Consider the following 26,901-nt stretch of genomic DNA (forward strand, 5'->3'; position numbering starts at 1 on the left):
GTACGCTACACACACGCACACAAACGCACACTCAACCACACCATCTTTTTTTTTTTTTTTTTCCCCTCTTGTTTTTAAAAGAGCTGTTGAAGTTGTAAATTCACTCGTCAGCTCAGCAAGCTCCTCTGTTTATAGGCAGTGAACGTGAAGTGCGTGAACATTTAGTGAGAAGTGGGTATTCAAACTGTAACTTTGAAGTCATGTAACTGCTTTAGAAAAGTACATAAATGTTTTAATCGTATTTAAGTGAGGAAATAAAAAATTGTCTGTAGTTTCTTTTACACAAAGGACATATTGGGTGTACCACATCTATAAGTAAACCCAGAGAACATGCACAAGCCATGCCAAACTAATAGCCAGTGCTTAACGGTCATAAATTACATTAGTTATTACAAATATATAAAAAATGTAATGTCATTATATTCACCTACAAATACTTAAAGGTAGGTAAAGTGCAATAAGGGGTTAACAAGTAATGTTTTTACAGGAAACAAAGAAAGAATTATGCTGTAATTTAGGTAACGTGTTAGTAATTTTAACGAGTCATTTTAGTGCTACTTAATTTCAGGTGTTTTACAGGAAGGGTGACAAATTATTCTGTAAGTAATTTTAAGTACTGCGTAATTTCTTGGTAATTTTGTGGTTAAACAAGCAATATTTCCCCGTCTTACATTGCAAGTAGTCGAGTAGTGGAGTCTTTTAACTTTACCTAACTTCCAGGTATTTTACAAGAGAGGAGACACTCCTTTTGAAAGTTATGTTTGAACAATGATTGTAAAAGGAAAAAAAATTAAGTCAGACTCAGTGATTGTAAGGTCGTGATGGCCTATAATAGTGATGGCATGTATTTATTTTTTTGTCTTGTAAGTTAAAGGAAAACAGTCCTTATCGCATTTATATTGGTAAAATAAAAGAAGAGTTGAATAAAAGAACATCATGCACAGCAACATGGCGACTATTAAATAAAGATGTAGAAGGAGGAGAAAATGTTTCCACTCCATAATATGGTCTTGTAAGAACCTGACTTATTTTAGCAGGCCTGCCCTTAAATATTTACTTTCAAATAAAATAATTAAAATTCCATTTCGTTACAAGGATATTGCACAGGTATAAAAAGTGTTAATAAGCATGCTGCACTTGGCTATATTATGTTATCTTTTTCCTAGAAAGTTGCTTCCAAGTTATTTTCAGTCATCTGCTTGGAAGTTGTAAAGATAATATGTATTCCTGAGCACTAGTGTTTATAATCTGCTCTTAATCCAATACGTTGGAGGGTTCAAACCAGTTACATTTCTTCCAGTTTTCCTCTAATTCTGCCTGTCAGACTACATCACTGCTCTGTCCATCTGCATGAAATGGCTGAAGTAGCTGTGTAGTTATCATTCCTGAGGTTTTGTGAGTTTAGTCTCAGTCATTTGATCTTTAGGAGTGTTTGTACGACCTTTATCACAGAGGTGGTCCCTCCCTGTGGAGACTGCGTCTAGTTGCGTGTCGCAAGTTAGCCGCACTTGCATTAGGACCACGCGTTAACCTGCTTCTCTTTTTCTTCCCTTTTGTCTCTGGCCTCATAATTATATATTTTTTTCTCCTGGACTTTTTCACTGATGATTGACAAACAGGAATTTGATTTAGAACATGACAGGAACGTTAAAAGGCAACAACCTTGGCTAGTTTTATAAAGCCAACATGACAACTGACATTTAAGCTAGACAAAAAAAAGAGTGTTTAAAATCAAGTTAAGAGGGGCTTTCAGAGGACCTAATCATGAAAGGAAACGGTTTAATCAGAATGAAATGGTTAACTCCAGTTGTTTGTTAGTCATTGAGGAACACTCACTACTTATCTGACCTCTTTCTCATTCCCCCTAAGGTTCAGTTAGAGGTCCTGTGCCTCGCCACGACTATTTTTAAAGTAGCCTGAAAGCCAATCATTGGATGGACGGACACACACACAATCCCACAGGCCCTTAAACAGGTGCCAACTTCTGTGCCGAAAAGTGTGGTGTGGTGTGTTGTGGTGGGGTGTGTGCACGGGGAGTGACTGTCGACTGGTGTGGCAGGAATGCGTGACCTTGCCAGCCTCTGTTGCTGTTTGGCTTTGATCAAACATTCCTATGGAAGTTTCCTTGTGCTGTCACTGAGCCGCAGGGTAGTGATATGGATCGGTGTGCCTTTTTTTTTTTTTTTTTTTTTTTTTTTTTTTTTTTTAAATCTTGTTTTGTTTTTAAGTTATTTTTTCGTTGGGTTTTTTTTTTTTTTTCTTCACCCTGTGTGTCCCTGAGTTTCATGTGAGGGGAGGGTGCAGCTTTGGGTATGCAGTTAGCGCGTCCTTGCCTGTGCCTGCGCAGGTTCTCCTGTATAACCCAACAGTCCAAATACTTGCATGTTGGGTTAACTGATGATTCCAAGTTGTCTGTGCACTTGAATGTAAGTGTGATTGCTTGTCTGACTCTCTGTGTTAGGTCTAGTGACCTGTGCAGGGTGTGTCCACCCCCCTACCCCGTAACAGCTGACATAGGCTCCCGCCCTCAATGACCCTGAATTTGATAAGCAGTTAGGAAAATGGATGGGTAGGCCAGTTTAGCCTTTGGGTTTAACTTGGGATTTAGCAGTTGGTAGCAACTATGGAAATTAATTTTTCACACATTTTTCACACAAATATTTGATGACATCCTTTGGTTTGGGATAGTGTCTTTTGTTTTCTGTCAGAAAAATCCATCTGTCCATGCGCTTAAGCAGGTTATGAGAGCATGTGTTAGAAAATATTCAGTAAATTAATTCATAATGAAAAGCGTCAACTGAAGCTGTGAAGCTGTTGATATATACGGATAATCTCAGGTTTATTGAGCCTCCTGTGGGAGTTTGTTTTGACGAGGCCGGCGTTGGAGGGAGGATTGCAGAGAGGCCACGAAGAGAGAGGTTTGATGGATTGTTCTCTAGTGAGGTAAGAGATTGTTTGCACTTCCAAAAGCCAGGAGGACAGAAAACACAAGGAACCTACTTGTTGTTTGATTTGTGGTGAAAATGTATTTTACAGTAGGAGACAAATTTATTATTTTTGGGGGTGATAAGGAACAAAGAAGTGGTTCTTGATGGTGGTTAATAGAAGCAAGACAAATTGACTGATGAGTGCAAAGTGTTGTGGGTTTTTGTGAGGTGCTTGGTTAAGGAGAGAGAAAAGCCCCGGTTGGCCTAGGGAAGGGAAGTAGTAAAAAGGATTGGTCTTGATGAGCTAAGGAGAAAATAAAAAGCTTGTTGTGGATGTGTTTTTAGAGTTTTGGAAAAAGGACAGGGAGAGTGTGTGTGTTGTGGGTTTGTGAAAAGCTTGTGGGTGCAGAGAAAGTCTTAAATAAGGAGACTGTGTGTTGTGAGAGCGTGGAAAACAGATTTGTTTGGGAGAAAGGAGACGAGGGACATTAAGATGAAAAGGTTTTTATAGCCTTCAGAACAGAGAGTGATTGTGGGTTTAAGATGATGGTTTCAAATGAGAAGGTCGGGTTGTGCGGACAAGGAGAGAGAAAGTGTCATGTTAGGACCAAGGAGTACAATTTAAAAATGTTCATGAGGGAAAAGAGTGTTGATTGACATGAGAGGACAGAGTGTGATAGAAGTATGAGGGGGGCCTTGGTTTCAGGACTGGGAAGCAGTCCGAAGGAGGGACAAAGGGATTGGCTGAGGAGGGAGGGGGAGTGTTTCAGGGCAGTAAGGAGTCTCGAGGACGTCTTGCAGAGGAGTGGACAAAGAGGCCAAGTGTGGATTGCTGCGGCAAGAGTGTGTCTGGAGCTTTTCAGATCTTGAGGAAGCAGAAGAGAGAAAACAGCGAAAGAAGGGAGGGCTGGTAGGAAGAGGGGTGAATAAGAGGACAAGAAGGGAAGAAGGTGTCAGGCAAAGTCAGAGGGTAAAGACTGGGGAAAGTCTGAGAAAGCAGATGGAGGGAGAGGGACAGTGGGCAAAAGTGTGAGAAAGAAGTTGAGATTTACTGTGTGGGTAAAAGCTGTGGCAAATGAAGAGCTGACAAAGGAGAAAGAAGGAAGAGCGAAGAAAACAAAGCCACCAAGGAGGGCAGGGTGAGAAAATTAGAAAAAACAAAAACTCGTGGAATAAAGATTGACAGGGTCAATGAGAGGAAGAGCTGGTTAACAATTGACAAGTTTCTGCTGCCAGTCAAACGAAACCAGAATATCAACTGAGAGTGTGCTCTTTGAGTGTGGTACTCCTCCCTCTCCTCCTTTTCCTCCTCCTCTTCATGCTGTTACTGGCCTTAACTGGCGGCGATTCACTGGGGCGCCACTACATCGCCATGTTCGAGGCCACGCAGAACGTCACGCTTAAGCCCACAGAGACCTGGAGGGAAGCGCTATTGGACACGCGTGTCATGGACCTCTTCTTCACTGTGAGTATCCCGTCCATGCTGGATTTCTGTTTTTCTTCTCAGAGCTCTACCAGCTTCTCAAATTTGTATTTTATTTTATTTTAATTTATTTTGAAGTGTTTGGTCCTGAATTTGAACCTTGAACCCTGATGTGAAGTATGAGTTCCTCTGCACACTTTCGCATGCATGAAGTTGTTACAGTAGCTTCTGATGAAACTTGTATAGCAATGGTTGCCTCCACCAGAATCACCACTACACCAGAAGACTTTTTTCCCCCAAAGTTTTCATCCAAAACAAAGTCATTTTTGTCTCTTTATTGTGTTGTTCTTGTCTCCTCCTTTCCTCTCCTGACCCCTAGAAGGCGGTTTATTTATTATAAGCAAAGAGAGAACTCGTCTTTTCATGTGGGGCAGAAGGATTTTGTTTGACCGCCTTGTTTTGGCACATCTTAAGTTTGCACTAGCTCTGTGGGTTTATTGAATGCACCATTAAGTAGATTTATGAGTGCTTTGCCGTGGGGTCGTGTTATTGTGTTACTGTCCAGAGGACCGCCCGGTGAAGTAAATGTGTATTTTTGTTCTGTGTGTTTTAAGAGACAGCCCACGCTGGCTGAGCACACAGTGCGGATGAGAGGATTGGAACAAACTGGTCAGCTCTTCTTCCTTCCAGCATCCATCTATGCTCACTGGCAGCCAGTTACCAGATACTGCTTCGCTGTACAGCCTTTCAGTTGCCTGCTGCCATATGTGGCTCCTTCCTTTTATCTTCCACCTGTCCTCTACATCTCTACTAAATGCTACTGAAGCTGTGGGCTCTTTTGCAGACATACTGCCGAGAGCTGACAGGCTTCGATTGTTTAGTTTTTACAATTGTGGTCACTAGGGCTGCCACAAACGATTATTTTGATAGTCGACTAGTCACCGATTATTTTTGCGATTAGTCGACTAATCAGATCATGCATCCATTGGACGTAAAACATATAGATTATTGCACCAGCACGCATCTGCTCTTATATAACTATCATTAGCTTACAGCTTTAAGTGTTTAAGGTATGTGCTAACTAAAAATAAAGAGAAGATGATAGTTTATTAAATTTTAATGAAATTTGCAGATTGTTTCGGTGAAGTTTAATAAACTCCTTGCTATCTAAAATATAACAGGACACCGGAGTATATTCTCCAGCATCTCACACTTCTGATAATCAGTTGTCTGCTTGACATTTATTCAGCTGTGTAAAAACTATAACTTTAATCTCAGCCAAACAGATTTACTCAGGAACAAATAAAATACTAAAAAAAAGCCAAACAATAACATTTTTAAGTTATCAAGTGACTTATATATGTTTAACCTGAGTAGGGAAAGACGGCGGTGGGTTTGAAATAGATTTGCCGGGAGTCCGGTGTTCTCACGGCTCTAGTGAGCCTTGCCCCCGGCTAACTATCGAGCTGGTGGGTAACAGACGTCTCCGAAAACGTCGGAGCGCTTTTGAAAATATGTGGTGTCCTGATAAACTGAGCAGATATTTGAGGTTTACACAGCTACATTCTCGCCTGAAAATATGTTAAACGTTTATTTTGTGACCCAGAAAGAATAATAAGAGTAACATTAAAACTAACTAGCTGCCGCCATTGTTGGAAACTGAGCTGGGCTGCGCTATGAATTCTGGGACAGAGCTACTTCTTCTTCGGGGTTTAACGTCAGCTGGCATCCTTGTACATGCAGTGCTGCCCTCTTCTGTTTCAGTCCGTTATTACACTCTTAAATCCTACTACTTATTCCTGCGTCTTTTGTGATCTTACAAAGCTTCAAATGATGCGTCGACGATTTTGATAGTCGGTGTAATCGTGACTAGTCGACTAATCGTGGCAGCCCTAGTGGTCACACATCAAGCCTCGAGGTGGCTAACTGGGAAACCCTGGATGGGTGACTGTTGATTTCTGCTTAGGTTACAGACTGTAGAATTAACATCTGCATCACCAGTGATCTGGACTCTGGCTGATCCCTCTCTCTATATTTTAGGGCATATAATACAGATCAGTGTTGTTGTGGTGCCACAGCTTATCTTGGGTGTTATTCTTTACAGTGTGCGGCTACTTCCAACATTTTACAGCATTGTGTCTCTCACTGGTTTCAAAAGCTTAACTATATCAGGAGAATTCCCCATATTCTAGATCTGAATCCAGTTTACGAGTTTTGAAGAAGAAACTGAAAAATCTGCAGAAATTATTTGATTCAATCCAGTGAACATGAAAAAATCTTAAGGGAATGTTACCACCAAAGGGACCCTCCCTCCTAATAATGGTATCCTGTTCCTAAGCAAAACCAAACATTTCTGTCATGTTTTCATAATCATTCAGTTTCTTTTTTTTCCTTTTTTTTTTTTTTGGTATTCATGTCAAGTCATCTGCACTTTATGCTTCCATCAGTTGAAAAGTTGGGGCTTTTTTTAAAAAAAACATCAGGATTTAGCATTTGTCCACAATGCCAGAACTACTACCATATAGTTGAGTTTGAGTTGTTGTTGTTGTTCAATGATTCACGTTAAGATGTGAAAAATGAAATGTCATAATTTATTTATTTGTGAATTATTCTGAATGTGATATTTCATTGGTTATATGTCTGCATATCCTGTTGGCCAGAGGTATGAGTTATTCTTTCTCAGCTGCGACTACCATCCTGTCATTTTCCTCTGCTGTGTCTGGAGAGCTTTGTTGCTGTTGAACTGGTGAAACACTCATTTTGTTTTCTCCCATAAGCTCTCATTTGCATTGCCTGATAATTACCACTCTTTGACAGTCTCAGTCTTTTTTTTCTTCTTCTTTTCTCTCTACACAGCAGAAAGTTTTCCCTCTGATTGTCACGACTTTGATCACAAAGAAATCACCAGTAACTGTAATTGGCGCTAAGCAGTGGATGTAATCACAGTTTTGTTGTACAAATTACAGCAGCCTAATCAAGGACTTGATTGGCTGATCGCGGCCGTTTGGCTCGAATAAAAATATTTGTCGTTTTTCCGTAGCTTCTCTTTGCTGCTGGAATCTGCGGGAGGCTTTTTGCGTCGGTTTCAGTTTTCAGACCTCCCGTTTCATCTCTCGCTGCGGTATTTCTAGTAGCTCAACTGTTTGTTATTGTAAGGCTGCTGTGGAGATGTCAGCTGCCGGTGTGTGCGTGTCTGTGTGTGTGTGTCTGTGTGCGTATGTTGCACCATCATCCTTCTTGTGTTGTCTGCATTTTCATGTGTGTTGCTAACACACGTCCGTCTCTACGGGATTATGTCAGTTTGACAGTTTGAGCTTGTGCACTAGATGTTTGTGCATACCCTCTGTTTGGATCTGAGGTGTGTTTGGGTGTGTTTATTCACTTTAATGGGATACTCTGCTGTCTCAGCTGCTGTGTGTCCCTGAGTGGCAACAGGCTAAAGAGTGTGTCTGCGTCTGTGTGTGTCGAGGGGGGGTCTTATAGACACGCGCCATCAGGGTCACAGTCCAGTGGCAGGATTAGAACCCAGCCCAGGATTAGGGGCCCCTGTTAACAACCACAGTAACCCAACCATAACACACACACACACACACAGAGACAGTTCGTCCTATTGAGGGCCTCTTGGGAGTCTCCCTCTGTCTGTGGGTGGGTGCCTGTCAGTCTCCCTTCCATTGCCCCGCTTATCAGTGCTGTGAGTTAAAAAAAGAAGCTGTTGTGAATGCAGACAAAAAAGTTTAGTTGTTGATCAGAGACATCGCACATATTGTTGATTTATTTTTTTTGTTTACCCCCTAAGCTGTAAAAGTGGGCAGGCAGGCAAGCTTGTGAATCCCGTAACTCAAGAAGGAGGCGATGTACGATTTTTCAAATTAATACCATAGATCTTCGAATCTCGCTAACCTCAACCTCAAGGTCAGAGGTCAAGTTTTCTTAAAATCTTGTGAACACAATACATCAGGAAAGATGTCCCCTAAGATTTTCAAATGGATGCCATATGTCCATCTACTAGGAAGCTGAGGGGAGTAGCACTGGCAGCTGCCAGTATTTAAAATTTTTATTTATTTGTTTTTAAACGGTCTTTTAAAAAAATGTTTTAATTCTCAGCAATCCAGGATATTTTTATCCCCCCCCCGTGTTTATATAGAAGGAGGAAGCAAGAAACACAAGCTGCCAGGTGATCACAAAGAACTTCCGCAGTCCTTCACAGTAGCTGAAACTTACCTTGAAAGAAAGGGTAAAACTAAAAATTTGTGTTTATACTGTCTGTTATAAACATCAGTTAAACTTTACAGAATGACTTCCTGGTTAAACTTTGACTTGCCTGGAATGTGGAATATAACAAATCTGACCTTAATGGGGACAGAGCTTATGAGAGTACGGATGGTTCTTTAGGTCAGTAATTACAAAAGTAATGTGATAGTTAATAGTTATAAAGCTATGCAAATAAGGTCTGAATTGAACAGCAATAAATTGGAAGTAGCAGGCTAACTAAATAAAAGTCAAAGGCAGACATTAAAGCAAGTGGCTTGAGTCAGTCTGTAAGTTCACTGACAATTACTAGAATGAATCTACAAACCAATGAGATAATACTGGAGGCAGATTATTAGTGACCACCCAGAGCAGAGGTTGAGATCTCCATTCTGGCTGAGAGGACGAGCGCATATCTCAGAAGTCATCTTGATAATTATGCAGCGTGTCGAAGCCATTCGGCTGCTGAAAAGACGCTCAGTCCACCCAAGTGTCATTCTGGCCCCTTGGGTTTTTTGGAGAAAAGCACTTATCTGTTTTCTCGCTTTAGCTCGGGACAATTATGGCTGTGAGATTCAGGGAAGGGGGATGATGGATGAAGAGAAGAGGGTAAGAAACAAGAGATGGGAAGAAAATACAAACAGTAGGAGGAATGAGGGAAATGGGAAAGAGAGCGAAGAGAAAATTAGAGGAGGTGCAGGAATGGAAGGAGGTAATCTTGGTGGATAGAAAAAGATGGAGCAGACAAATACAATTTAGAGGGAGGGAATTGTGGATGCAATTTTCAGCAGTGAGAGAGGTTTGGGGATAAATTGGCTGCTGGAGATTGAAAAGAAGAAACCGCCACTGATTGCTCCTTCAAAATAAACGTACTCCACTTTTGTCGATTTTTAACACCTCGTGATCACGGCGCACCCTGCCACTCCAACCGAAAAAGAAGGAGCAGAAAAGAAGGCAGCACAAAGGGTCGCGCACACAAGCGGAGGCACGTATGTTTTTGGCCCTCCAACTATGGATTTGTTGTTTGCTGTTTGTGTTTTTAGTTTCAGTTTGCCTCCAAGTGTTTAGAGAGCAGCATCAAATTGTGATTATGTACCCTCGCACTAACATAAATCATGCAATGAAATTGGATGCATCTGGTTTATTTCATCACGAGTAGACACACACACAGGAATAAAAATGAAAGCACAGGCACACAGCCTTACAAACTCACATATAATCTAATATTCCTTTTGCTCTTTCAAAACGTGAGACATGTATCCAACACAAATCTCTAGTTACATAATATCGAATTATTTCCTAGTTGACAAGAACAGTCGGTAAAGTTGCAGTAGTTAGTCGTGGTTGTCGTGATACGCTGGAGTTGGAATATAAGAAGTCACAAGAGAAACAAAGCAATTACTCAGGTTTTTCCAGCGTTGCATGGTAACATCTCATCTTTTCCAGCCTCTGTGGAATCTGGGAATCTCTATGCACCGATGCATCACTAACCCACCAGCAGACCACTAGCCCAGCTCCCTATTGTGTTTTTGTTTTTTTGTTTTTTTAAGGTTCACAACAAGCTGAAATGATATCAGGTTACATTGTTTGGCAGCAGTGATGAAGCCGATTTTAGCGTGTGAATTGTGTGCTCCAGTCACATTAGGGAAAACGGTGACTGGGGACGGCAGCACAACCAAAATTATTGCAGCAGTGTGCAGTCGACTTGTGATCTTGTTTTCTTTGAAATGGATGCTTTAAAGACTGAGACCAGGTCTCACACACATTGTTGTTGTGACTTTGATGCGTTAGGATGAAACCAGTCAAGTTTTGGGTTGTTTGCAATTGAATTGGATCAAGTTGGCAATTCTGATTAACTACTTCTACTGCCTCATAGATCTGAAACAGAAATTCTGAAGTTCCTCCACAAATAATGATGTTGTTGCTGCAAGCCGGGGATTTAACTGCATAATGACATAGACGCTCAGGGGTCTTGCTTTCATTTAGGAATACATGCAATAGGTGTAGCTGCTGGGGGATTCTCATGATGCACTGAGTATTTCTTCTTCAGGCACCTTTCTCACTCACTATGTGTTAATAGACCTCTCCGTGCTGAATCATACTTGTTATTAACCTCTGTCTCTCTTCCACAGCATGTCTTTTATCCTGTCTTCCTTCTCTCACCCCAACCGGTCGCAGCAGATGGCCCCGCCCCTCCCTGAGCCTGGTTCTGCCGGAGGTTTCTTCCTGTTAAAAGGGAGTTTTTCCTTCCCACTGTTGCCAAAGTGCTTGCTCATAGGGGGTCATATGATTGTTGGGTCTTTCTCTGTATGTATTATTGTAGGGACTACCTTACAATATAAAGTGCCTTGAGGCGACTGTTGTTGTGATTTGAGTTTGAATATAACCAGAATACAACAAGTTGGTACCTAGTTGAGTTAAGTCTCATGTTGCAAAAGAGACGCATCATATATGAGTTACATTCATTGGTACAGATTGCCGAAGTTTGCCAAACTGTCTGCATTTGTAACTAAGAAGGAACTTATTTGCAAACCTTCACCAACCTGTCTCAGTCTGACTGTGATTGGTTGGAGAATGGTTGCCTCCTACCATGTGAGCTGTGCAGTTCCTGTGCAATCGAATGTCGTTACCCAGCAGTTGAGGGTTTGCACACTCAACCTCTGGGTAACTAGTTAGTCACTGTAACTATTTGCAATCTTGCAATTTTTTTTCCTAATGACAGAGCCATTAGGCATTTAAATTGACAAATTTCTTTGAGAACCAGCTGGTTGTTAAGGTCAAAAGTTTAGTAACTAGGATTGTGAAATGCCTTAGTCTCTCATTTACCAGTTGTACCTAGATATTTAGGTTACGGGATGACTCTTTACTAAACCTCTACATCAGCTGTGGGACATTTATCAAATTTGAGAGGTTTTCTAGGCCAGTTTTATTATGCAAATTTAAGTGCACATTTGGTCCTTTTTTTCTTTTTAATTCAGTATTTACAACAGTAGCGAAAACGAGCACCGAATTATGATTACTGTCTATTGTTTCTTAAGTTATAGAAAATGTACTATATTATGATGTAAATTACTGAGACATGAAATTGCGTTCACATGCCAACTAGACACCCACAAAGACGGAAGAAAAAAGCCTGCATGCGCTAAAGCATTACATGTTTACCAGTAAACACAATCAGTGTGGAGTGCAGGGACTAATGAGGCTGCAGCAGAGGCCTGCGGGCAGACAGTAACCCAATCTGAGACATGGAGGAAGAGAGAGTGATGGTGGAAAAGAGCGAGCGAAGACAATAAGTTGGAAGCACTGTGTTGATTTGAAAAAACAGAAAGATGAGCCTCTGAGCCCCCTGAGGTAACAGACACCAGGCTTTGTCTCCTTCTATAAATATCATTCCTCATTTCTTCCTGCCTTTCCCTTTCTCCCACTCCTTTTCTTTGTCTGTTCTTTTGCTCTTCGTCTGCATCCTCTCCCCGTCTTGTCTACCTGTCCTTTTCTTTCATTTTTTTTTCTCTTTGCTGGTTCTCGTCTTCCTCACCCCACTCTACCACTCTTTCTTCTCTCCCTGGCTACATAATTTATCTACGATAGTGTCAGGTGTTGAAGCTTGGTACTTTGATATACACTGAAAAGCGTGTGTTTTGGAGTTGGAATCCTATTTAATCTAATGAGAGCTGCTCTAATGAAAGTCGAGGTTTGGTGCCTTGTCAAAATATGAAGTAGTAAATACATTTGAACTTCAGTGTATCAATGATAATCTCCAAAACAGGGAGTATTGCAGTCAGGATTTCATATTTGATAAATCTAGAAACTAGTCGTGCTAGTGATCAGCAACAAGCTTTATATAACAATATATTTTAACAGTGTTACTTTTATTGGATGGTTGATAGATTAGTTTCATCAGTTGTCGTTTAATCTTATTATCATGTGGTCAGTTTTGCAGCATTTGACTGAATCTGAGCAGAGTATAGCCCTGTACACGTCTATGAGCAGTCACATCTTCAATAAAGAGTAGTGGTCCAGTTCTCCTTACAGCCATACATTCCCCTGCCACATAACACTGATTTCACCATGTTTGACAGATGATGTGCTGTACTTTGGATCTAGACCTGTTTCTCTCCTCCTTCAAACTTTTCGGTTCCCATCATTCTGGTACATCTTGATCTTGGTTTCATCTGTTGAAAGAATTTTTCAGAGCTCTTCAGCCTCTTTTACATGTTCTCTAGTGATATTTAATCTGCCGTCCTTGTTCATGAGTGTAACCAATGGATTGCACTTTGTAACTCCTCTGAATTTCTAGTCATGTAGACGTCTCTTTATTGTGGACCTTAATACTCCTGCAGAGTGTTCTTGACTTGGCTAGCTCTTGTTAAGGGTTTTTTTTTTCTTAACCGAGGAAGGAATTTGCAATCATCTTCTATGGTCTTTTTTAAGGCCTTTTTATGTTGGCGAGTTGATCAGTGAACATCAAATTTTTAAGATATCTGCCAGATTGATTTGCCCCTCCAAAGTTTTTGCTAAGATAGGTTTATTCTGTTTTTCAGTATAGTGATGGCCTCTTTCACATGCAGCAGCATCTCTTTGGGCGTCAAACAAAGTTCAAGACTTTGAATCAACTTGAGATGTTTTATGTGCTTAATTTGTGATGGAATAATCAAGGATTATTAGTGTTTGTCAGCGCGCCGATATTACACCCTCCCATTTCGTAACATAAAGTAGTTTTCTAAAGCTGAGTATAATGTTAAACCATATGGAAAAAAGCAAAAATGATACCTGATTTAAATTTGTCTAATAGTCCCTTGAGGGTCGTCTCCTTGTCTACCTCTGGACTGTATTAGTGCTCCTTAAAAGTCAATTTCTTTTTGTACTACCAGTCTGCAAATTTAAAATAGACCTGAAAATGCATCAGGCACAAAGTTCTTTGTCAAAATGACCCCGCTTTCATGTCGAGGACCATTATTAGCAATGAGAGCTGGGTCCCCAGCTACAGACAAATGGCAAAAGAGCAGTTTTCAGAGGAGGAATCTGCATATTTCAAGGCCAAAGGTGTCAGGAGCACATTTATTTGTTTATTTTTTCTGGTTTGATTTGTGAGTCGTGAACCATAAATCTGTTACCCAGAATTGGATTGTTAACACAATCCAAATCATGGCCAATTCCAATTCAGTTAATTGAAGTATGGGGGTGCCGGGGGATTTTGGCCACAACAAATCAAATCTTTGCTTATCTCTGCTTCGTTTGCCCGGTTTACCTCCCTGGAATGTTTTCATTTTCTTTTAAACAACATTTGAAGTTAAAGGACAAAGATAGAGCTAGGAGGGATGCAATGCTTCAATAACAGATTCTCGTAGCCTTGGACCTTATTAAATTGGAATGAGAACTCACTAACAGAAGATGCCAAATGCTGGATCCACAGAAATTCAGGAGGATGAAGGTTGATTATCAGTTTATTGTATAGCCTGTTCCCATTTAAAATGATGTGAACAAACTGAACTTTACAACCTTTTGAAAGAAGATCTTTTATTTTGGAATAGAGTTTTTATTAAACTGGCTAAGATTCATTTAAATAGCGAGCTATCCCTAATATACTGATAAGGGGTGTTTTTTATATTCCTCAAAATAAAGAAAATCACCTGTGCCAGAAAGCTCTCCTTGCTTTCATCCACTCCCCCCGGACACACACACTCACTCGCACGTGCTCGCTGAGTATCTCTACTTATAGTCAGACTCGAGGCGACTGACATTACTGGCATCGCATGGTTCACTCGCCGGTGCAGCTGCTTTTTCAGAGCTCGCGCTGTTCAGTCCTTGGGTCTCGCTTGGGTCTGCCTCTTACACCCCTCCCTCTTTCTCTTTCTCTCTCGCTCACTCACCAGTTGCCCCTCTCGCCTCCTCCCCTGTCCTCTCGCTGAGCTCTTCCAGAGGATGACTTCATGCTCTGGAAGAGGGCAGCGACGGAGAGGACTAACGTTATGCTACGTTAGCATCTGAGATCTCTTCCCAGCAGCACGGCTTATGACAAAACGGACACCACAGCTGTAGGGAAGAGAAGAGAGGAGGAGCGGGGAAAAGGGGCGATAAAGAATTTAGGGGGGAAGCAAGAAGGGGAGAACATTTGAGGGGAGGAGGAGGAAGCACCAGCAAAAGGAGAGAGGGAGGTTGAAAGTTTGATTGCCTCAGCGATGGGGCCATGTGTTGGTTTAAGAGTGTGGAGTTGATGAAGGAGCACTCTCTCTGGATTTAAGAGGATGACAGTTGAGGAGACCGGAGAAGAAGAAGAAAAAGGAAAAGAGCCCGGACCGGCTGAGAAGAGAGCCACAGCGCACAGGAAGAAGGAATTTGAGCTCCAGACGTGCACATAGTGGAAACACATGTTGCTGAGAGGCTGTGATGACTTTCAGAGCTTTTACTGCTGCTGCTTTGCCATACACTTGCCTGTCTGCATGCACAGTCAAATCCAACAATGCTTTTTCTCTTGCTGAAGTGTGACCTTAAACAACAAGCCAACCCTCGAATCCCACAACTGAATGGAAGCTCACAACTGAGACTGAATCATCCAGTTTAGTTTTCGTTGTTTTTCTCCCCCATCAGGAGTCTGTTTCTTCCTCTTCTATTTTGATTGAGGCTGCTCAGCCATTGTTTGTTTGAGACCTGGGTCACAGTGACAGATCACAATCAATTCGCCATTTCACGACGCTTCAGTGTGCTGTGTAGTGGGATTACACCAGTGAGTATAAATCCTGCGGGGTATCAGCTGGTATGGGAGTTTTTTTTTTCGCTTTTGGGGGCAGGAGGATGAGGCAGGTTCACCTTTTCATTCTTGACCTGAGACATTTCTATTTCAAAGTGGTATTTGTTACATTGCAGTTTAATTTTAAGAATAAATGGAAATAAAAAACTTATTAAAATGCAGAATGCCACGGGCAGTGTTTAATTATGACATAACAGTCACACATTGATTAGATATAAATCATTATCATTAAACTTCTGATGGGTAAGACATATTGTCAATAGTGCTGTCATTAAAAAATATCTAAGAAAATGGTCCATAGGGGATGTGAACTGTCAGTCTAAGTATTCATGAATGCTGCGTGCTGCTATCAAAACTTGTCTTTTATGAAAATATTACAGGTCAGTATATTTACAGGTCACTTGGTTGTGCCACAACAATCTTCCCTGGGATGGTTGGTTATGTTTGTTATTAGGAACATACTACATTTTACTGGTCAGACACTTATCGTGGGCTTTTGTTCTTGAACCTGCCAGAAAGGTCTGACGATGAACATAATAATAATAATAATTTAAATAAATAATATTGTTGAAATTTAGGTGACAAATAATTTCACAGTAATTTGCAATGACTTTTGAATGATTGGAATATCATTCCTAAGTTAAAAGAAAGAGAAAATCAGACTAGTAGGTTTTGCCGAGCCCACCGATATGGAAAAGATATATATATAAATCTGTCTTGTGTGAAACTTGTATGAAAAGCATACAAGAGTGAAAACAGATATAAGATCCCTAGAAAAATTATATAAATGAAACTTGTATATTTTGGATACTTACTAAAACAATATATGAAAGTGGCCACTTTCATGAGTAAATCATATAAGCCTTATATGATTCACTGTATGAAGTAGCCCACATCTGATCCAAGTCTTTTATACGTTTTTTCTATTTCTTTTCCGTATGGGCAGGGCCAAGTGTGTTCAAGCGCTGCTCAAGATTGTTGTTCTCTAGGTTATCCTAATATTTGATCATGTGTATAGTCCAAAAGAAACTTTTGTTTTCTTTTGGCTGATGAAGACTGATGAAAAATATCATCTTTTCTTCTTCACTAGATTGTTAAAGCTGACAGACGGTGTTCAGCAGTTTTCCGTACTTTTGCTGTACAGGAGTACTTCATTATCCAGAGCACTCACTGCTTCATTGTGGACTGATTATTGTAGAGGTTCTGTCCTTTTTATGCGAAGGCTCTGCTTTTCTACTTTAAAAACAATGATAAAAAGAAATTCTCCTCTTGTTCAGGTGCATAGGAAGATTCGAGAGGACTCTGACATGGCCCAGGATTCCCTTCAGTGCCTGGCCCAGCTGGCCTCCATGCACGGGCCTGTATTCCCAGATGAGAACGCCCAGATCTCTTACCTGGCCCACCTGATGGAGGGGCTGCTCAGTATGATCAATGGGTGAGTGACTATAATAGTTACTGCAGTAGTCTTCGTTTATGTGCTTATGTTGAGGTATTGAAGTCGAATTTTGGCACAGGTATGGAGAAATGTATCAAAAGTAGATACCAAATTGAATTCTTGTTATTGAGAAACATTGACACCGGTCAGATGTTTTAGCCACGTTAGCAGAATCGTAATGTCCGACGGTCAGTTGAATGTCATTGATTTGTGAAGGATTTAAGTGATAGCAATATGATAGCAAGCCAAGTAAAGGTCAGAATTTTCTGCCAGTGCCATCAGCCTTATCTGCGCTTTGCATTTTGTTTTGGTTATTCAGAAAGAGTTAGCTTGCATGCTTGCTAATCTGCTCCACATGGTGATTATTGTGCCTACTAAGATGAGCATGTTAGCTTTGCCATTTAAAACACATTAGATTTTGCAAAGTATGCACTCTTTTCAATTATGCACTCTAACTTGCTAATCAGGTGCTGCAGGCTGCTGGATGTAAACCACATTAAGTTGGGCCAGTCTCTATGGTGACCACTCTTTCCGCATTAAATTTTAAGCACAGAGTGTTGTTATCAATAATAAGTAAGTTTTGTGCTGTAGGCTCCATGTTAAAGTAGCTTCCCCATAGATCGCAAGGTTAATACACGCTGACCACGAGCTGCACTAAATGATGTTTCCTTTTATTAAATAATTCCTATTGTGCACGTGCATTTCCAAAAATATGTAAACTTAAAAAAACACATTAACACACATTAAAAGCATTCAAATCATCTAAGGGTTAATTACTGAGTTTACAAATGATCTTTGTCTTGCTCCATTAATGAAGTGTGTCTACAGTGTAAAAGCTATTTACCTTTATCTACATCAGTCACACAGATGGTTAAGCAGTTAAACCAGGAGAGAACTGGGAAGAGCATTGTGTTAGAAAGGCTGAAACTCTGCAGATTTAATTTTAATACTCCATCTAAAATGCGTTCATTTCGGCTGCATACAGCACATTATGCACAAAACAGTAGCAGCAAGCACTGTTGTCGTTACATTATCCTTGGTGACAGTCTCAAAAGCTGTTTATCTGCCCCCCAGTATCTCAAGGTTGTCATGTTTCTTAAATTTAGAGACTCTACAAGTGATGGAGGCCAACGTCAGCAGAAGCGTGACTCATACTGTACCATTTGTGCTTTATTTACAAGAAGTAATTGCTTGTTGAGTCTCTGTTTTAACAGCCTCTGATTGTAGCATCTGCGCGCTCTGCAGGAAACTGGCTTCCAGTTCAGTGACAAATGCAGCAAACTAGTAACTTATGTTTCTCAGATTCCTCTTAAACTAAATTTACGTCGAAGTGGATTAAATTATCCCTTTATTCTTCCCTGGAGACACGGTTTTTAACCAAAGAAGACAAAAACTGACATTAGCGAGCTCTCGAACACTGGAAAATACTGGGTATGGGTGTGTTTTTTGTATCACTTTTATAGTCTTCCTCTAATCTAATACAGAACTGCCTGACCCTGTAATAAAACTGATGTGGTTTGCTTGCCTATTCCAGCTGGGCAGCTCGTGTTGAAACCCTTTTAGCATCTCTCTCCCTACAGTTTAAAACCTTTTGTTTTTATTTGAATAACCTTATTCTTACTAAGTACAAGCAAACAAAAGGATTTATATAAATCACAACAGACCATATGAACTGTAAGAAGATACGTCTGCTGTCGTGGATGTTTTATATGTAGTAAATGCGACTATTTTGAGTGATTTTGCAAATCGTTTCAATCAGATTGCCTGCTTTATCTGTATTTTAAATTAAATTAACCGATCCAACCCATCAACATGAGAGCGTGAAGTCAAAATATGAACAGAGGACTAAAACGAAAAGGATAAATCATGTAAAAAGGAAAATAAGCCTGATTTTAATTTTTAATAGCACATTTTTCAATCAAATTTTATGATATGAATGTTAGTATTAACTTTCCATAGTGCAGAGGTGAGATAACGCAGCTTTTGTTTTAAGGTTTTTGGTCAGCTTCAGACGAGCATCTTATCCTATAATCGAAATGTCTTTTCTATTTCTTGCTAATGTGAAAGCTGGAGGTAGCATTTGCTCTGCTGGCTATGTCAGAAGTACTGTGTCTTCATTAGTTGTAAAGAAAGAGATGTACCAGAATATTACGCAGCTTCCACTAGACTAAACTGAGTGTTCCAGCGTTCAGCTTATTATCAGTGCAGTCTATACATGTTTTTCATTCCTGGAGCTCAGCTCAAAGCCAGTGCTTGCCTCAGTGCTTCACATTTTTTTTTCAGCCTTTTTACTACGGTTGTTTCCAGCCACATCCTATAGGGTTGTAATTTTGGTTGAGTCATGACTCTGTAACCAGAGCTTCCAGTCAGAGGTAATGCAGCGCTTGCCTTGTGACATTCTCTAACAAAATAATCTGGGAGTCTGGTTTCAAGGATTTATTACCAGAGTAACCTGCGAGTGTGTATGTCTACCTTTGGATAAGACCACATCTAACAAAAAAAGCCCTCTTTAATCTCCAAGCGGAGACCAATGTATATGCAAGCAGATTCTAATTTATGCTGTATTCCTTGGCTGACTCTATTCAGCTGTCACAATGAATTGTGCTGGCAGGTGTGTGGAAACCAAAGCACTTCCTCTGTCTGGGGTTCCTGTTTTGGAACCTGCTTGTTAGCAGAGCTCCTGTGAAGGTGTAGAGCTCGTGATCTTGTGGTGAATATTGTGAGGCTATTGATTGTCTCTGCATCTGGGTTCAGCCAATCAGTGTGTTTTGGGATTGGGAAGGATGCATTGAAAGAGGTTACTTCTCCATCTTTTAGCAGCAGGGTGGGACAAGAGTTACTGGTTAAGAAGCTGAAGCTGGGTTTCAGACTGAAACCAGTGGCAGTCTGAGCCTTTTCCCAGTATAAATCGTTGTTTTGTTGTTTTTACTTCTTCAGTTTATCAGTCTATAAAATGACAGAGAACCAAAACAAAAAATCATCTAAGAAAATGTCATTAAGTCCAAGGTGTTGTCTTTAAATTCCTTGTTTGCCTAATTGATTATGATTCAAAATGCACACGAGAAAATCCACACACTGGAACAACCTTGAAATCATTTTCTTTTTTCTAGAAAAAATACATTTTTAGTCGATGGACAGATTGTTTCAGTGGATCTGTAGTGTAGGAGAACCGGTGTTACACACTGCTGAGCGTGTAACACAGGTGCTGGACAGGCTATCTTACCAAACTCCTGATTACATCCTATGTTTTGGATCAGTTCGTATACTTTCATTAGAGATTATATGAAAAAAAAAAAAAGATAAAATATGTATCCTTCACAAGTAGTTCTTATCTTCATCTTCTCTGCAACAAAAGCTGATGAACCCAACGATCGCTGCAGGTAATTCAACTACTGATTCCTCTTTTTCTCGCTTAGTTAGCATCCTGGCTGGATTAACCTTGGATTTCAACCTTCCACCTTAATCAGACTGTTTTTAATGAAAACTGTATCTGTAAACTGCAGCATTTAGAAAAAATGTTTCCAGTCAAACCTTTTTCTAAAACAGCGTTTTGATTATTTCTAATTGGATTTCCTTAACAGATTCACTTCTGTAAAACTGATGGCACTTAAAAAAAATTATATTATAATGTTATAATAAAAAGAAAAACTGTCAAGTGGAAGAATGAATTTCCACAGCTATTAAAGGACACATGTGATTAAGCTGTGATAGTCCTATAAATTCAAATATTCTTGACTTATGTTTGTTCTTAAATGTGAATAGGATATGGTAATAAATGTTTTAATAGGATATTTCTCTAGTAAATTTCAAGTACTCTAGCTGTTCTCTAGGAAAATTCAAAATATTAGAGATCAAGAGGGTTTTATAATTAGCACAGTTTAGTTTTTATGGGTAATATGCCTCATCAGAATTTTAGCATTGGAACTGCAACGTCTTTCATCTTTAGGTCAGCGATGCCTAACCTATTCTCTCTGAAAACCCTAAAAATGCCTGCAGCCTGATTGCCCAATTCAAATCACTTTGAGAAGGTTAAATGCTTGAATGTTTCAATGAAGATGGGACCTGTTTTCGTGTTGTAGCGAGCGTTGATGGGAAATTTAAGTTATTTGTAAACTATTACTGAGCCCTTTGTGAGAAATAATTTTGACCCAGATTTGGACTTTTTTTTAAACGAAATGAGTGAAGGTTTTATATTTTATTATCAGTTGATGAAATTTCCAGAATAAAAATAATTTCTGAGTTGTAGCAGCCTTCAGAATGTCGATGAGCTTCAGGAAGGGTTTCAGGTTTGTCGTTCTGCCAGCCGGACTGTTTTAATTCTCTTCTTTCCAATGAAGTGCAGTCTGGTTCAGAGTGCAGCTGCTCTTAACAATAAGAGGATAAATAAGGCAATAGATGAGATCCAGTTACTCCTATTTTTCCGCCTCTCTTACAGGTCTTTTTAGAATATAATTAAAGATTTTATGTCTTGGTAAAAAATCTGATATGTTTGGACCTCGACCTCGATTTGACTTGTTTTGGCTACAAAACAGTGGAATCACTCCAAGCTCTGTACTCCTTTTAAGAACTACACTCTTCATTGGTGGAAGCACTGAATTCCTTTTGTATGCTTTAGTTTATTAGATTTTTTTTACTGTAATTGCTGGTTTGAGTTTCTGTGCAAATTGCATCACAAGTGTTTCACTTTAATAAGACTTTAATACCAAAGTCTGTCAATCAGATACTTTGATTTTTTTAGGCACTGATTAATATTTGAATATGTGAAATATAAAAACAATCTGAATGGGTTTACTCACCTCAGTCAGCATTTGTTTCACTGAGTTTCAGCTTATCATTTTTTAGTTTTTAGCCCAAACAAGCTTAAAATCAATTCATACAAAAAAAACCCCACATTTACTTAGTTACATTTATTCTATATTTATTCTACATTTATACTGAATAATACTTTAGTTTGGTAGTAATTTTAGTAATCAGGCTTGCACTCTTTATGTTAGCATTAACCATTAATAGAAGTCACCATATATAAAAAAGAATTTTAACGCAGTAATGTTTTTAATTAGGTTTTTGCATCAAAGTGATACATGGGTCTGAAAAAGTATACTAGAAAAGTTTTCTATTTAATTGTGGGTGTATGTGAGGTCACTGTGGTTCTGATGTGAATTAAATTGGTGCACTTGTATGTGCAGATCAGACACATAATGCACACACATGCTCACTGTTGAACCATGTGACCAAGTGAGGAGGGGTCTCTATCTTTTTTCTTTTTTTTTCCTCTCAGCAACTCTCACTCACTGTAATGACCTATTCTTGGAGCTTTTTTCCAGTTGCCTCATCGGAAAACCATGTGGAGAGGGACGGCCGAGCTACAGTGATTGAACGGTTCTGCTCGCAATTTAAGTCCATCGGATAGGCCTTGGCTAGCCTCTCTAACAATGTTACTCTCTGACTTGGTCTGAGTGTGGAGAGGTGTGTCAGCTCAAATGCAAAGGCAACACAAGGAAGGTGCAAATACATTAAAAGAAATCTTCAGGGTGGTTTGGAGTGGCGCTGCGGCTTTTCATTATACTTTAATTGGACATTTATTACATCGGGTAAGCAAAAGCTTATAACATGGTATAAAGGGCCCAACACACTCGTTGGTAGCAAGCCAAGCATGTCTGTACACTGTAAAGTTTATGAGGGTCTAATGTCCTGCTCACTACATGATTTGGTTGAGATATAATTATTAAATATTATCAGAATATTTCAAAAACTCTTTAACATCAGTACAGCTAGTTTTAAAAAAGCCTTCATGCTCACAATTGACACGAGGATGTTGTTTTAAAAAGATACTGTATATAAAATTCCCTTTGCAGCACCTTTATTTATATTATTGTTATTAAGTAGAGAAGTATTGCTTTTAAGTAGGAAGTTTTTTTGGAGAAACCGTTCCAGCCTGGTTTCATCAGTTATGTTGTTCATGTGGAGCTTCTTTTTTTTCCATAACACTCACATATAAAAGATGGGACATATTTCAGAGTTGGATAAATGGCCAGCCATAAGTTTCAAAATTCTTAACACACAATAAAATTTTAAAGGCCTTTGTTTTTGTTTTGTTTTTGCCTTTTTGACAACGTGTTGAAATAAGATATTATCACTTGTCCTTTTTTCTCCCCACTTTAAACTGATTTAAAACCATTCAAATCTCATTTTCAGAATTCAGCATGTGAGGAAAGTATGATTTCCAGTGTGTCCCAACCCGTCACGGCATGCTTCACAGTGCAATCTGATGACAAAATGCTCTTTGAAATTGAATTCTTGCAGCGTGCGTGCGTGGTGGTGTTTGATGCTGAAACACTATAAAAATAACCTCCGATGCAGCTGTGGAAAACAGCTCAGGGGTCAAGCTGCCCACAAGTTTTGGTTAAGGATCAACTTTCATGTGTGTTTCCAAACCTCCGTCACCAGCAGGGAAACTCGGAAAGTGACCCCCAGTTCGGCCTCAGCCTCACCCTGTGGAGTGGAAACTGGCCTTTCTTGGGCCAAAGCACTGATTTTAACTGAAAATTAAACAGATGCTTTTTGAAAGTGTTTGAAATGTGCATCACGTTTACTTTCATTTATTTTCTGCTGTTGAGCGCAATACTTCTGGTATTCCCACAGCAGATACAGTAAACCTTGATTTATGGCTTTAAAGATGAATCTGCTGCATATTTGTAGCTCTGTTAGCTCATAAAGTTTATTATCCTCATTCTCAGGATTGAGATCGAGGACTCGGAGGCAGTCGGCATTTCTAATATCATCTCCAATCTGATCACCATGTTCCCACGGAGTATTTTAACGGCACTGCCCAGCGACCTCTTTACCTCCTTCATCAACTGCCTCACGCTGCTCACCTGCTCATTTGGACGCAGCGCCGCCCTGGAGGAAGTGGTGAGTTTCGACCCCTCTTCATCGAATCCAGTTCTCAGAGAAAGGTTTTAGAGTTCACTTTGCGGTAATAAGTGTTCACAGGCCTTCCAATTTTGCTTACAATTAATTTATAATAAATTTCAGCTGGATAAGGATGACATGGTTTACATGGAGGCCTATGACAAGCTGCTGGAGTCGTGGCTAACGCTCGTGCAGGACGAGGAGCATTTCCCTCGCGGGTGCTTCGTGCAGCCAGCCATCCAAGTTTTCAACTCATACATCCAGTGTCACTTGGCAGCTCCCGACGGCACGCGCAACCTGGTGAGCCTTTTTCTTTACTGTACATGATAAATAACATGTTGACTTGTCAACATGTTATTTATCTCACACTTTTTATTTATCTCACACTTTTTCCTGAACCACGCTCAGTCGGTGAACGGGATTTCCTCTCACGATGAGGAAGAGATCAACGAGCTGCAGGAAGACGACAGAGAGCTGTTCTCAGACCAGCTGTCCAGCATTGGCATGTTGGGACGTGTGGCAGCTGACCACTGTATCCCTCTGCTCACAAGGTAAACACACAGCAGCTTACCAGCTCGACCTGGTGTGACCTCTTTCAGATTACAGATCTGGTGAATGTTTCTTGATCTAGTTAGTTTTTTGTATTCTTTTTGGGTTTTTTTAAGTGCTGCTCGTGTTTCTATTTTTATATTTCCATTTTGACCTGTTTGCAGCCTGCTGGAGGACCGAGTAACACGACTGCACGGCCAGCTGCAGAGGACCCAGCAGCACCTCATGGCCTCGTCTGACCTTGGATCAGTGGACCGTAAAGTCCTGGATGACTTATATGAGGACATTCACTGGCTCATACTGGTCTCAGGTCAGCAGCAGGACAGAAATATTATAAAAAACAGATTCATACTCATACTGCGTTTGTGTGTGGTTATACAGTTTCCCCCTCCTCTCTGAACCTGCAGTTACTGTAAATCCAGCACAAACTGTTGCATTACCTCACGGTGGTTGTTTCTGAGAGTAGAGAGTAGTTTTCCTCTAAACCCAGTGTTTGGGGTTCAGTGCAAACTTCCCAAGATCAAAAATAATACATGCACACATAGTATTGAATATACTTTGAGAAAGTAAATGAGAAGCCATCTGATGTTCTCATAGAAAAGAATATGGCTGTTTAATAAGTTTTCATAAATGTTTTTTCCAGTGCAGCTTTTTTCCATTTAATGGCTTTATCTGTTATTAGGACAGAAGAACAGAACCCCACCCAGTCTGTGGGTTTAATTAATGAAATATTGTAGCCATTATTGTGAATTTCTCTGTATTACCATTCAGGCAGGGTTGACAAGTGTCCCAAAAGGAGACTCCTTTTTTTTTTTTTTCTCAAATCTAATTTTAAAACGAGTTCAGAGTAAGTGTATTTCATGCATGCAACACTTTTTTGTACTTTGTGAAGTACAACAATGCACTAAATTTGTCTCTTTTCAGTTATTACAAACAATTAGCACCCTAGCCCTGAGAAAGTAGAGCTGTGCCTGTTTTTGACATGACCAATGCCGTTTTCATATTTTATTTTTGATAAATAGCTGCTAATTAGCAGTTATTTATAATATTAATTTGAATTAAATGAATTAATTGTTTAGCTTGCATTTTGACAGCTTTAGTTTAGCTTTAGGGTCGTAACCAACACCATAAGCACATTTTAAGACCTCAGTCATTTGATTAATGAAGGTGACTGCCTTATAAGGCGACCTATTTCAGTGCACCTATTAGCTAAAGCAGCTACAGCGTAAGTCTGGTATATAAAAATGTATTCCCTGTACTGTTAGCATCAAGGAAGAATGAGTTGGAGAGACAAATGGTATTTTTGTGTCAGGTTGTAAACATGTTTTTTTTTTTCTGTGGTAAAGTTAAAACATTTAACATGGGAGTCTATGGGGCTGACACAATAAATAATCATTTATTTTTGTTATAATTTCATCAGAAGGTTCATTAAACACTCCATCTTTAAAAAAATTGAATGTTCTGGCAAATATATCACAGTCCAACCTTTAACAGTCTAAGAGCAAAAAATGTTCCAGTTACAAACATAGAAGACTGGAAATGAAACAAAAGTAAAAGTTAGAGCTTAAACTGTTAATTTTTCTTCTGACTTCACTTTTACCCTCATAGTAAAATGAGCAGGCTTCAACGTGGCTACCTGTACCTGTCTGTGCTCTTTAGGTTATCTACTAGCAGACGATCCTCAGGGTGAAACCCCGCTGATTCCCTCAGAGGTGATGGAGTTCTCCATCAAACACTCAACAGAGGTGGATATCAATACAACGCTGCAGATCCTCGGCTCACCGGGAGAAAAGGCCTCGTCCATACCGGGCTGCAACCGCACAGACTCTGTGATCAGGTATATTGCGCTCTGTTTATTTCATGTTTGTTTGCTTTTTGTTTTGTTTTTTTGTCATGGCCTTCACATTTTTTTCAGATGTTATTAAAAATTTTTAAGTATCTTAAGTTGTGCTGTGGTACGCTGTTACTTGCTCTTCTGGCTTAGCTGTTGAGACAACAATCTGTTTAAGGTTCCAGCAGCTGTCTGAGAGTTTTGTCGTTGTGTCTTCAGATGTCAGCAGAAGTAGTTACTCAGTAGTCGGGGACCCACACGTGTTAAAACCATTTTTCTGAGTACCTGAGATGCTTAAATCTCACATTCATTGCTGTTTTCAAAGGTTAGAATTTGCAGCTCCAGACTGTAGAAACGTTGAATCTTTGTTTGCATTGTGATTTTTGTTGCATTTTGACTGCTGGTTTATAATTCTGATATCACATCTTTGGACTCATACAGATTAAACTGTGTGTTGAGTCTAAGCCTCCCTCTCTACGTGCAGTTTCCTCACTGCCGGGAGTTAGTTGGACGCAAAGTTTGTCACCGTTATTGTCCCATAAATCTAAAGGTGGGCTCGTTTCTTTGCATTCACTCAGGAACACTGTCTGAATGTGGAGCTGTAAAAACACAGGAACACGTACTGTGGTAATACGATAGTTTAATGTTGGGCGGTCCAGACAAACTCTTTTAAATATAAATGCACATGTATGACAAAACATGCATCAGTGTAATTCACAAATATTTGAGTTTTTACTGAGGGTGGCTGATATTTCCAGCTTTTCAAAATTACTTTCAGCCAGTACTTTGATTAGCATCTGAATTCTGTTTACGACGGCAGCACCTCAT

At 39.9% G+C, this 26,901-nt stretch overlaps 1 protein-coding gene across 1 annotated transcript in view; it reads left to right on the forward strand.

Annotated features, from left to right (window-relative positions):
* Positions 1 to 26,901, forward strand: part of xpo4 (exportin 4) — a 57,027-nt gene that overhangs the window by 17,325 nt on the left and 12,801 nt on the right. The window contains exons 7-13 of the mRNA XM_084908905.1: positions 4,280 to 4,392; positions 16,624 to 16,781; positions 23,519 to 23,693; positions 23,817 to 23,993; positions 24,102 to 24,244; positions 24,407 to 24,552; positions 25,902 to 26,079. Coding sequence (XP_084765031.1) covers positions 4,280 to 4,392; positions 16,624 to 16,781; positions 23,519 to 23,693; positions 23,817 to 23,993; positions 24,102 to 24,244; positions 24,407 to 24,552; positions 25,902 to 26,079 — 1,090 coding nt within the window. The remainder of the gene's footprint in view (positions 1 to 4,279; positions 4,393 to 16,623; positions 16,782 to 23,518; positions 23,694 to 23,816; positions 23,994 to 24,101; positions 24,245 to 24,406; positions 24,553 to 25,901; positions 26,080 to 26,901) is intronic.

The sequence above is a fragment of the Perissodus microlepis genome, chromosome 16 (assembly GCF_051167445.1).
Source record: "Perissodus microlepis isolate ML-2025 ecotype Zambia chromosome 16, ASM5116744v1, whole genome shotgun sequence".
Lineage (NCBI taxonomy): Eukaryota > Metazoa > Chordata > Actinopteri > Cichliformes > Cichlidae > Perissodus > Perissodus microlepis.